Raw genomic sequence first — 11707 nt, 5'->3', positions numbered from 1 at the left:
GCTGTGCGCAATCTGAATTTAATAGGAATTTCAATGTATGCTCCGAACAACAACAGGGCGGATAGGAAAAAAAAAGAAAGAAGAAAAAGGTCAAAATGGACTAAATTAAAATAGACAATTCCAATTCTAATGAATTCATCACACACCAATTTACACATTATTATTCATCATATATGGGCCCGTTTGGCCATAAATTTTGCAAGTAAAATTTGGGAAAAAATTTAACAAATTTTGTTTGTCCATATACTTTTTTATTATTTGGTAAATTTTTTTGGCAAATTTTTCAAATTCCCAAATACTAGAAAAAACTAGTATTTGGGTCAAATTTCATTATTTGGAAAGTTTTAGAAATTCAATTTTTACCTTTAACTTTTTATTTTACAAAAATAATATATTTATTGACACCAACCAATTCAATTAGCACAATGTTTCCTTCTACATGCATTCTTTTGATTTCATACATTCCTTTGTTACAGTTAGTCTTAATGAACTAGCTACTAAATAAAACATGAATTGCATTTATTTTATTTAGTAGATAAATATTACGTTGTTGATGTTGGTCTACGGAACACAAGAGGATTTTTAGCTCCATTTAAAGGAATGCGCTATCATTTGCAGGACTACCGAGGAAGTGAAAGAGAGCCTAAGAATGGAAAAGAGCTATTTAACTATAGACATGCTTCTCTGCGCAATGTAATTAAAAGAACTTTTGGTGCGTGGAAAAGTAGATTCAGAATACTAGAACAAGGCATGAACAACTATGAATGTGACATGCAAGTGAAAATAGTAATTGCTTGCGCTGTATTGCATAATTTTTTACGTGAACACCAAAGTAGTGATGGAATATTCAATGAATATGAAAATGATGATATGGTTGTTGATGAAAGTGACGAATGATTGGCTCAGGGTAACAACATCGCTTCATCTTCTCAATCATCTGATTCGGAAATGCAAGCTCATCGAGAAGAGAATGTTCATAAAATGTGGGAAGGTTATATTAGAGAATATGTTGAACTCTTTCAGATGAGAAAGCATAGGTTCTTAGTGATTGCAATATATATTTTCTTTTGTTTTCTTCTCTTTTTTTTCCCCGAATTTATATTAGTTGTATTTTCATTATCATGATTTGTACCAAGACCTTTTCACTATACTAATATTTACTGTAATGATTCTTGTTGATTTGTTGCGGAAGTCATAAATCTTATTACGTGAGATTTCTATTGTGCTATGTAATACAAATTTATGGTTAGTTTGATAGTTTTAAAAACTTATGGGTATAAATCATATTTCTTTAAAAAATGAAATATGTTTCTCAAATTCTATGGCCAAACACATGGTAAAATTTCACCCAAATTTTCATCCAAATAATATTTGTCAAAAATATTTGAATATCTATGGCCAACCGCTAGCATAATATCTTTGTATTATTAGCTTATTAAAACAAACCATACATTATAATTTGTCAGTATAAACCAAACATCCCTTGGTGAGCAGTTTTTGTAGTTAGTATGCTAAAATATTAAAATACAATGGTAGTTGTGTGGGGTTGATTGACTGGACAAAGGTGAAAAATTGTATCTTTATGCTGAGTGCGGTCTTCTTTGGAGTTTTGAGATTATTATTATTATTATTATGTGTTGACTCTTGACAAAGTTGAGCTCTCTCATATTCAAAAGAAAATCTTCCACGCCTGCTTCTACAAACATAATTATCATATATTCATATGATTATTGTTTCCGAGGTTCGTCAAAAAGGTGTAAAGATTGCAGCTTTAATTAATGTTTTGGTTTTCAAGACTTAATAATTGCGAATATGAGTATGTTTTCCCAGTCTTGACGAGAAAGAATCGGGTCTTATTTCTCCTTGTGTAGAATTGGGAAAAGTATTCGCTTTTGCTGGGAATTTGATGAGGTTTTTGAAAGTGGACTTCAGTTTTTTGCTGCTGGAACTGTAAAGAAACAATTGGAACTATACAGAATTTTGAATTTTCATCTTAATCAGAGAGGGGTTCTTTGTTACTCTCCCCTAGGTATGGATACTATGCATCTTACCTATTTATTTAGGTTTTGGTGCTATCAGCTATGGGTACAAAAAGAAATTCTGAATTTTAAATCTTAATTGCTTGTTAAGTAAAGTTTGTTCTCTTTGGCTTTTCAATGTTAACTTTCTTATTTCTAGAGTTCGTCTGTGAAGGAGAACAGATGTGGTTATGCATCTGTCTTTGTGTTTCTTGATTATTTTGAAAATTGAAGAGAGAGGAGAAAGTGAATATTTGTTATAGCCTGAGATGTAATGATTTTATAAGTAAAATTTTCAATCTTTTATGGATTTGTGTATAGATTTTCTCACCTTTAAGATGAATATGATACATGATGCTCAACCATCAATTTGTTGTATGACAGATCTGCTTTTTTGAATTGTGTGACTATCAGTTCTTGTGTTTACTTAATTAGGCTATTTCATGTGTGGGGCTGGTTCTTTTTATGAGCCAAGCCCGTGGAAATAGTTTTTTGCTCTTTGGTTGGCCGTGAGATTTAAACCCAAGAACACTTGCTAGCTCTGATACCTTATTGAATTGTGCGACTGTTTCATCTAAATGCTTTAGAGAGAGAACACCACTTTTGATTGTGTGATTATATAGGTTTTTGTTCATCAGAAACTTAGAGTGTGTAAACACAAAGCTGTTCCTGTCAATTTATGCTAATGAAGCCATGAATTCCTGATATAGAATAATTGCCTAGTTATATGCCTAAATATATATTATTTTATTTTGGAAATATTTCTATTTCTGATGAATTTTGTCCTTTCTTCATATGGATTTTCATGTTTGTTTTATTCTCTGTTATATTCTGACTGGTTGATACTTGTATTTATTACTCAATATTACAAACTAAGTTTTTTGCTCTTCTTTAGTAGAAGTTCCTTATGGGGAGTGATGCTGCTTCAATTGCTGGGATACCATCTCCTCGTGACATTAAGGTATAGAAATCTCTGCTCTTCCATCTGTTTTCTTTAGCTCCTGATATTATCTTCACGCGGAGTTTAATTAAGGCAATTTACCCTCAAGTCATTCTTCTAATCACAAATGAGATGTGTCAAAAATTCCGGATTTCACTCATCTCTAGAGCAACACTCCTCTTAATCTTGGTGCCTTCACATTAAGGAGTAATAGTCACTATGTCGTATATAAAGAGAATGGAAAAAATGTTTTCTTGTAATGGAGTTTTGCATGTGTCAGCTCTAGCTCCTGATGAACTATAAAAGGGTTATTTAACTCTTGGACTGAATCTTCATGAGGATGCTACAATTCAAATCTGAAATTTAAAGTGGTTACCTCATTTGCAGCATTATAGGTTTAAATTTTGTCCTTCCGAGTTTGCAGAATGCTAAGTTTTGTTCATGGATTATGTACCTGTCAAATTTCATGGTTTCCTTGTCATTATCGAGTCCCATTGTGCTATTTATGTTTTGCCATACAATCTTTTCTATGACTAAATATATCCTACATTGGATGATTACAGGTGCATCGTCTAATGTGCATGGAACTAATTAAATTTGTAGCTGGAGTTTTAATGTTACTTCCAGCAATTGAAGAAGCCCGTCCTGGATCCAATCCTGGAATACAGGTACTTTGCCAGATAAACAGAGCACTTGACAAAGCCAAGGACATTCTTCAGCATTGTAGTGAATCCAGTAAACTATACCTGGTAAGCATCTTTACTCAATCTTACAGAACTAATTCTGTCTGTTTTTTTTTAATATATATCCCAATTAATACCCTTCGGGGTGGCCTAATGGTTTGAGCTTGGGACTTCCATGTTGGAGGTCTCAAGTTCGAAACCCCTTGCCAGCGAAAGCAAGGGGTTTACCTTCTGGGTCGAGCTCGTCGCACCAGGCTTGCCTGGTGCGGTTACCTCTTCTATGTGGTTTGCGAGCTATTGCATAGGGCGCGGTTTACCCTGTGTGCATCCAAAAAGGATAGCGGCTGCGGGTTTCCCTTGTCATCAAAAAATATATATATATATATATCCCATTAATAGGAGATTACTTGCTTCAGAAATTAGTTGAAAAGAGTGTATAATATTTGGCTAGTGGCTGGCATTTAATTGATCATCAACATCTGTAGGTTTTCCAGTGGATTTTTTTTATTACATTTCTATATATCATAGGAAGGGAGAGAAGATCCAAAGAGTTCCAACTACTAGCACACTCGAAGGTCATGCAATTAAGTGTAAAAATGTAAATGCTGCAAGTGCAATCCTTCTTTATGTTATCAATCTACCTGTTTGGATAATTAATGTGTTCATTCATATAATGGAGAACTAAGTCTTAATAAAATTAGCACCGTATTTTCAGGCACTAACTGGAAATGTTATACTTTCAAGATGCAACAAATCAAAAAAATTGCTTGAGCAAAGCTTGAGCTGTGTGCAGAATATGGTTCCTGTGATGTTGGCTACACAGGTGAGTCAAAATATTTTCTTTTTAGAGATTTGTCTGTGTTTATTTGCTTTCTTTTTCTGTCCATCTTGATGGCAAAGACATTGTTGGTGTGTCCTGATTATTAATTCTACATCCAAGCCAGAGTGTATGCAGTTTTAATCGAAAATAACTTTGCTGTGTTAAACTAAATGACAATGTCTGCAGTTTACATTAGGCTATCCATTTACTGTTGCCAGAGCTTTTTGTTTCTTTATCCTGCGAGCTCGTCCAATTTATTTCCTTCATCCTTATTTTCAAAGCTTTGCTTTACAATGAAAGAGAAGGAAGAAGGATCAGTCTTAAACTGTGGATTCTTCTTTTTCTTTCTTTCCCTTTCTCTACCTGGTTGGTTTCTGTTTCTGTTTGATGGCTCTGACAGCACTTCAATGGCATTATTGGCTGCAGATATCGCAACTGGTTGCTGACCTGGGAGCTGGAATATTCAGCTTGGACCCATCTGAAGAGGAGGCAAGGAAAGTATTGAGCAAGCTACTTCATCAGTATACGTCTACAACACATTCAGGGGAAGGACACGTCTTTGAGGCTATTCAAATTGCTATGGAGAAACTGCGTATCACATCTCCAAAAGATCTTTTGATAGAGAAAAGATCCATCAAAAAACAGCTGGAGAAAATTGGGGAGGGTGATCCACCAAAAAGGAAAATCTTACTGTTCTTTCTGAGTCTTCTCAACAAAAATGGCAAATCTATTGTGGCAGAGCACACAGAGAATGGATCTCTGCAGCATGAAGACTCTCTTGAATTTGAAGTGGAATCTCGTCTGAAATGTAATTATAATGATGCTCAAAGAGATATCTTCAACGGCTCTCGACTTCCGGATGAGTTCAAATGTCCTTTATCATCAAGACTAATGTATGATCCCGTTGTCATTGCTTCTGGACAAACATATGAAAGATTTTGGATTGAAAAATGGTTTGCTCAAGGTAATGATACATGTCCAAAAACCAAAAGGAAATTGGTTCATTTGTCTTCAACCCCAAATAACTCAATGAAGGACCTTATATCAAGGTGGACTGCAGCACATGGGGTCAGCGTTGTTGATCCCAGTGTACAAGCAGCAGTAGGTCACTCATGGGAATCATCTTCCACTTCAATTGCTAGCTTGAGCAGTTCAATGATGGATCTATCTATAAATATAGACTTCAGCAATTTATCAATGGGAACTTCAGATGCTAGTTTTGTATCACATACTTCGCATTCTAAGATTTCAAATGACTTTCATAAAGGTCAATCTCGTGAAAGCATACATGAAATGGAACTGGAGCGTTTAACAAGGCTCAGTTCACTCTCTTGGGAGTCTCAATGCAACTTGGTTGGAAACATCAGAAACATGTTGACACAAAACGATGAAGCTAGCAATTGGATGTCATCGGACAATTTTATTCAAAAACTTTTCAGATTCTTGAAAGATGCGCATAAATGTGATGATCAGGATGCTCAATTATTGGGATGTCAGTCATTATTAGCAGTTCTAGATGAATGCGGGTAAACCTGCTCTCTCTCTCTCTCAGTGTCTGATTCTTTATCGTAGATGGCATCCCCCACCTAAGAGGATTAGTAAACGGGTAACTGCTCAAAGAACCTCTGTGGTAACAAATCATTCTAACAAAATCTCTGGGGGGAGAAATCCATGTTACAAAATTTTGAAATCCCTTTCAAGTAGTTACTTTTTCTGATGAAAATGTGAACATGTCTGACTTCTTCCCCTTAGGAAGAATTTATTTATTTTAATCAAATCCAATTTGAAATTCAATTAATTATCTTGATACACTCGGTGTTTAATGCTTCTGGGCCTTTTTGAAATACTAGTAAGTGACGTCTTCTATCTTATTCTGCTTCCACATATTGATACTTGTATGGTTCCTCCGTCTCAGAAGCAGTTTGCCATACTTGAATGATGATGCATTTGCTCTTTTGACTTCATTGCTTGGTTCGGAGGTTTCTAAAGAAGCTATTGCTATAATCGAAGTGTTGTCCCGCCACCAAAACTGTCACCATAAAATTACCATGTCTGGTGCACTACCTATTCTCCTGGAGATTCTTGATGCCCACAGTAGAGAATTGCAGGAATCAGCCATCAAAATATTATGTAACATGTCAGGAAGTAGCAAAATTGGTTCCTTGATTGCACCTTCAGAGTTGGTCCCAAAATTGGTTCCTTTTCTTGAAGATACAGCACTCGCAAGAAATTGTGTTATCATTTTGCATAGTTTGTGCAACAAAGAAGATGCTAGAATTGCTATAGCTGAAACTGATGGATGCATTGCAGCAGTTGTGAAACTGCTTGAGCGTGAGAGTCGCAAGGACCAGGAACATGCTGTGGATTTTCTTCTTTCTTTATGCCTTCAACGGGTTCAATATTGTCAACTGGTAATGGATGAAGGTGTCATCCCTGAACTCGTCTCTGTATCTATTAATGGAAACAACAAAGCAAAGGCAATGGCTTTGGAGTTGCTGAGACTGCTGAAGGGGGAATTTAGTGATACTGTAGAATCTTACGAACCGGAAATCGACATTCCTAAACCCCCTACCTCTGACTTTACTCAACAGAAATCTCATTCCGAAGGAACAGGAATTTTTGGGAAATTTTTCTCAAAACGTAGTTCGACTACTGCCAAAAGGATAAATAGAAAGTGATGCGGTTTGAAGATTTTTGTATGATAGGATGTGTATAATTTCACAGGTTAATCTAGTTTTTGTTAGGGAGAGGCATAGACAGTAAGCATTTATATTGTTATAGCTGCTTGAGAGTTGGGATAGAAGGTGTAATTATTGTTGTTGTATCTAGTTTTTGTTTGTATTTAATTGATTTCACTGGACAACATATTCAGGTGTATAGTGTATTTTGTATGTACAAATATGATAAATTTTCAAAGAGATGGTCATTTTTTGATTAAAAAGTTGAGAGTTGATGAATATCCATCTGTGTCCTCTACTTTCCTATTCTTCTCAAGGAGATCATCATCGTTGTGACATTGGTTCTAATGACTCTTAATCAATGTCAATATTTAAAGCAGCTAAAAGTTTTCGTAGTAATATGGTCATTTTTTTGACTTGGCATTGTTTACTACTTAGACTTGGACACCATCATTATTAATAAGATTTGCAAACATATCACGCCGATTAAATCTTAGTAGCTCAGTTGATTGGTTAATTTTATTTAATACCCCCAAAAAATAGGTAGGAACATATGTTTTTCGTCATTCTACTTTTCTCTTCTTTTTTTTTTCCAACTCCAAATGTATGTGTCTTGATTTCTATTTTTTGTTCAATTTTGACGAGCGAGTTAGTTCTGGAAGTTGACTAATAATAATTGGGAATTCTTGGTGTGCTATACTTTCTGTATTTAGTCCTCTTTCTGTTTTGGCTCTATCTTATTTAAAAGTAAACTTATAGCCTGGGAAGCCAGAAAAAAAATTCCTGAAATTTCTCGTTTTTTGTATATGTTCTTCACCTCAAACCTCAATACATACATAATTCAAACACAACATGTGGAATTTGCTTGTTTTTATTTGTTTTGTTGGAAAAAGAAATATTTATTTCAAAAAAGCTTTTTAGACCTTCAAATCAGCTTTGTTGTACTTTTAATACGAGGATGTAAGAAAAAGACATTTTGTTTTCACCAAACTTTTTGTCATAGTTTCTGGATCTAAAATGTTGTTACTCAAACAGGGTGAGGTACATGCACTTGGGCATAAAATTGCACATTTAAATGGCCATAATAGCTAAGACTGGTAAATTGCGTAAGTTCTCTCCCTTGACATAGTAACTTTCACGTGATTCAACAAGTACAGTACTAATTATATATATAATGGATATTTGCTGCTGTAATATGTCTATTGTCAAAGAACTTGGAGATGTTCAAAATAAGAAGGAGGACTTTGAGATCATCGTGAAACAAAGATAACGTGTTTAAAGAATGGACAAATATTAGTATTATTTATAAAGAGTTTCGGGACAGACAAAGTCACCCAACTATCTAGCTGGTAGTAGTCCAAAACAGCAGCTTCAAGCCTTCAACCAGATACCAATTCAACACAAACAATCTGAAATTTCCAAGGGACTATTACACTTACGACAAGAAATAGCTAAGGGAAACTAAGTTTAACAGACATTTGACGTATAGTTTCCAGAACCTAGGGAAAACTTAGTTGCAAATAGTGATTGATATATGCAAAGGGATAGATAGTGTTATAAACTAGGTGAATAACTTATCGAATGGTAGGAACAATATAATTTATTATGATGACCAAGACTAGTCATTGAACTAATGAAAAACTGGTGTGTATCACAGTACAAATGCAAATTCAGCTTTGAAGTATCAGAAATGATGCAAGTTAGCAACTCAAAGGTCTAGACTGAGAACTAATGCTCATGAAAAAACATTGGAAGGGGATTGTATGGATCATAATTATCTTTTGCACATGAAAGTAAACATGAGAATGCTATTGGAACATGAGAATGCTATTGGAGAAACTGGCACATGGCACAACGAATATTCTCATTTATACAAAGGTCATGCGTTGAGAACTTCCTCAGGGATTCTACATGAATTTGGAACATTACTAAGCAACCAAAGAGAAGAAAAGGAGCTTATCTTGATTTGCAATCTGCACGAAATCATTCACAGGCTGGCTTCGTGTCAAAGCTGCTCAAGCAGATTGCAAAAGCTTGGAAAGCAGAAAGTGGATAGCGGTAGTCCATGGTGAAGATGTCTTTCCCAATTTTTCCAAACTGTAAAATTACTTTTTCTTGTTCTGCGACTGGTATATTGTGAGATGGATCAACTGCTGCCACTAGCTGAAAATTTTTCACAGAAGCAACTGTAACACGGCCTTTAAAATTTAAGCACCAGCACTGCAATTGTTCATGCCACCTAGGAGCCTTGTTTTTTAGCACAAGTATGTCTTGAGAAGTCGCCGTTACTGCTGACCTTGAAATGCCAGAGGAGCTGATATCCATAGCTGACTCCTTTGCTATTGCAAGTGGTGCAGAAAATGACTTCTCATCAAAAGATTGTGGGAATGATTTAGGTGTTGGAGCACTGCCACCCTCCTGGATTGAAGACAAGGGGATAGAGTGCATGGCAGAATGCATTCTCCTAGGTCCTCTGGTACGAAGGACATTGAGTTCATACGAAATGGTAGCTACTCTATAGTTGCACGCAGGAACTCTTGGAGAAACTTGTTTTGCATGAAATCTCCGACTGAGACGACCAGGTTGTTGAATGGCTGCATCACTTGGAGGTTGGCTATCATGTATGGAGAACTTGGTCCCAAGAAAGTTAGACCTGGTCAAAAATTGTTCTCAAACATTATATAAAATGGAAATTAGATTCTTTTCTCTGCCTCCTGCCAATCTGAAGGGTCGACGAGGAGTGAGAAAAGGAAATATAATTGGAAATTTGATTGAACTTGCCTCAGTTTACCGGCATACATATTGCTAGCTCGAGAAAAATCATCTGCAACAAATGATATCACAAAGTCTGTGTTTGTTGCCCTTCTGATTTTTTTGGCAGACAACAATAGTTTATCCCTCTCATCCTCAGCTGTCGTGAAGTAAAATATCAGTTATGCATCTTTCATTGACTTGGAAGAATTTCCGATGAAAAAGATTGACCACAAACATCACTAGAAGTTCTAAAAGGTTGTGAATTTTCTATCTGGTGTACTAACTTGAATGTACATCAGCCTAAGTGCAAGTTCCCCATTAAAGTAGGATCTTAAAATCTTTACAGCACAAACAGGATAGGCAGAGGATATTACTTACATGGAATCATGCCAAAGTAGAGACGATAAACTGAATTAGCTCTGTCCCGTTTAATAAAGCACTGGATTGGGGATTCACGGGGACCCGGCTGGTTTAAACGGTAAAAGTTCTCTATTAATATCAATCAACATCATAAACATACATAGAAAGGAAAGTAAAATAGACTAAGGTGATTACCTGTTTCAGTGAAATGGGAAAGGTAAGCCTACCACATTCCTCAGGAGTCTTAACAATCTCCTTGGTAATTCCCCTCCACGATTTGCAAACAGATGCACAAAAGAGAAGGGCGGATCGAGCAGGCCATGATAACTCACTCTCTTCAACCCTACGGATGATATCAAGAAGAAGTTCCGGTGGTAAATTTGCCCATTGCCCTTGTTCAATTTGATCAGAAAGGGCCACATCAGGGACTATATGTGACCGGGTTCTGTTGCTCCAATGCTTTCTTTCTGTTCCCCTCCTTGATATATTCCCTATACCATCTTTCATCTCCCTCAGCTCACGAACAATGCTCTTCAAAGACATTTCTATCAATCACATCAACTGCAACTTCCCTTCAAATGGAAGGGTAAAGCAATTAGAACTTTGCCTTTTAACCACAGCATCAACCAATTATCGAAACCTCAATTTCAAACATTCTGCTCTACTCGGACCCATATAATTCCTATCCAAAATATGGCCTTCAAGACAAACTAGAAATTATCTATATTTTGATCAAAATCCATAGCTTTTCTGAGGGAGAAAAAAAGATCAACAAGAATGTAAGAACAGGTGCTTTATCTCATTTCAAGCATATCCCAAGTTTCAAAATCTAAACCTCAGCACTCAAAATCGGAATTCTGAGATTCCGCCACTATTTTTTTTTTTTTAAAAAAAACAGAAATTTAAAATGTGAGGTTCTTTACAAAGGCAAAAAAATACCCTGGAATAAAAAACCGAAAAAACAATCAAAATGTGCGATCTTGTGGCATTTTGGTACTATCTCCGACGAAAACCAAAAGCAGAGCTGACATGCAGCTAGGAAGAGAAGAAGAGATTATGAAAATGAAATATATCCATAGAACATAAATGCATCAAAACACAGAAAAGGGTAGGAGAAAACCTAAGAAACACGAGTTACAAAGAAGATGAAATCGTTGAAAGCAAGCTGCGGGATGCAGAGATCGAAGAAGGAAAAAACGCGGCGAATGAGGTGGAACACTGGATCGGCGACGCTTTAGACTTCATGTCATGTCGCCGGAAACACCAGTGGCACCACCACCGAAAAACCGCCGTTAATTCCGCCAACAAATTGAAGGAAAAATGTCAGGAGCTAGGAAGACGAAAGGGGCTTCTCTGTGTGCGTATCTATCAAAGTTTTCCCACACCCAGATGTCTCAAAATGACAAAAATTGTCCCTCATATTTGATGCTATTTATATAATATTTTAAATGAGA

At 36.0% G+C, this 11707-nt stretch overlaps 2 protein-coding genes across 15 annotated transcripts; one reads left to right on the top strand and one right to left on the bottom strand.

The window, feature by feature from the left end:
• The first annotated feature begins 1425 nt into the window (after positions 1-1425).
• On the top strand, positions 1426-7402 carry LOC101262165 (U-box domain-containing protein 5-like). 13 transcript variants are annotated; one of them, XM_069293880.1, is made up of 8 exons: positions 1553-1741; positions 1872-2029; positions 2917-2979; positions 3522-3707; positions 4127-4239; positions 4357-4464; positions 4888-5987; positions 6377-7402. In XM_069293880.1, exons 6-8 carry the CDS (start codon positions 4438-4440, stop codon positions 7137-7139), a joined length of 1890 nt encoding a protein of 629 aa, XP_069149981.1. In that variant the 5' UTR covers positions 1553-1741; positions 1872-2029; positions 2917-2979; positions 3522-3707; positions 4127-4239; positions 4357-4437; the 3' UTR covers positions 7140-7402. The 13 variants fall into 13 exon arrangements, with proteins under 13 accessions (XP_004232416.1, XP_069149973.1, XP_010316375.1 ...); XM_069293881.1 differs by having other exon boundaries at positions 1600-1741; positions 4170-4239; XM_069293877.1 differs by having other exon boundaries at positions 1600-1741; positions 2914-2979; positions 4170-4239.
• A 1546-nt stretch (positions 7403-8948) lies between these two features.
• On the bottom strand, positions 8949-11657 carry LOC101262472 (tubby-like F-box protein 5). Of its 2 annotated transcripts, none has more exons than XM_069293882.1 (5): positions 11193-11657; positions 10449-10825; positions 10272-10359; positions 9921-10050; positions 8949-9792 (listed from the first exon to the last, which is right to left on the bottom strand). In XM_069293882.1, the coding sequence occupies exons 2-5, from the start codon at positions 10794-10796 to the stop codon at positions 9123-9125; spliced, it is 1236 nt and encodes a 411-aa protein (XP_069149983.1). In that variant the 5' UTR covers positions 10797-10825; positions 11193-11657; the 3' UTR covers positions 8949-9122. The 2 variants fall into 2 exon arrangements, with proteins under 2 accessions (XP_069149983.1, XP_010316378.1); XM_010318076.4 differs by having other exon boundaries at positions 11374-11657.
• Positions 11658-11707: the final 50 nt, after the last annotated feature.

This window comes from Solanum lycopersicum, chromosome 2 (assembly GCF_036512215.1).
Source record: "Solanum lycopersicum chromosome 2, SLM_r2.1".
Taxonomy (NCBI): domain Eukaryota; kingdom Viridiplantae; phylum Streptophyta; class Magnoliopsida; order Solanales; family Solanaceae; genus Solanum; species Solanum lycopersicum.
The sequence above is the reverse complement of the archived record's forward strand: the minus strand, read 5'-3'. Positions and strand labels throughout refer to the sequence as shown.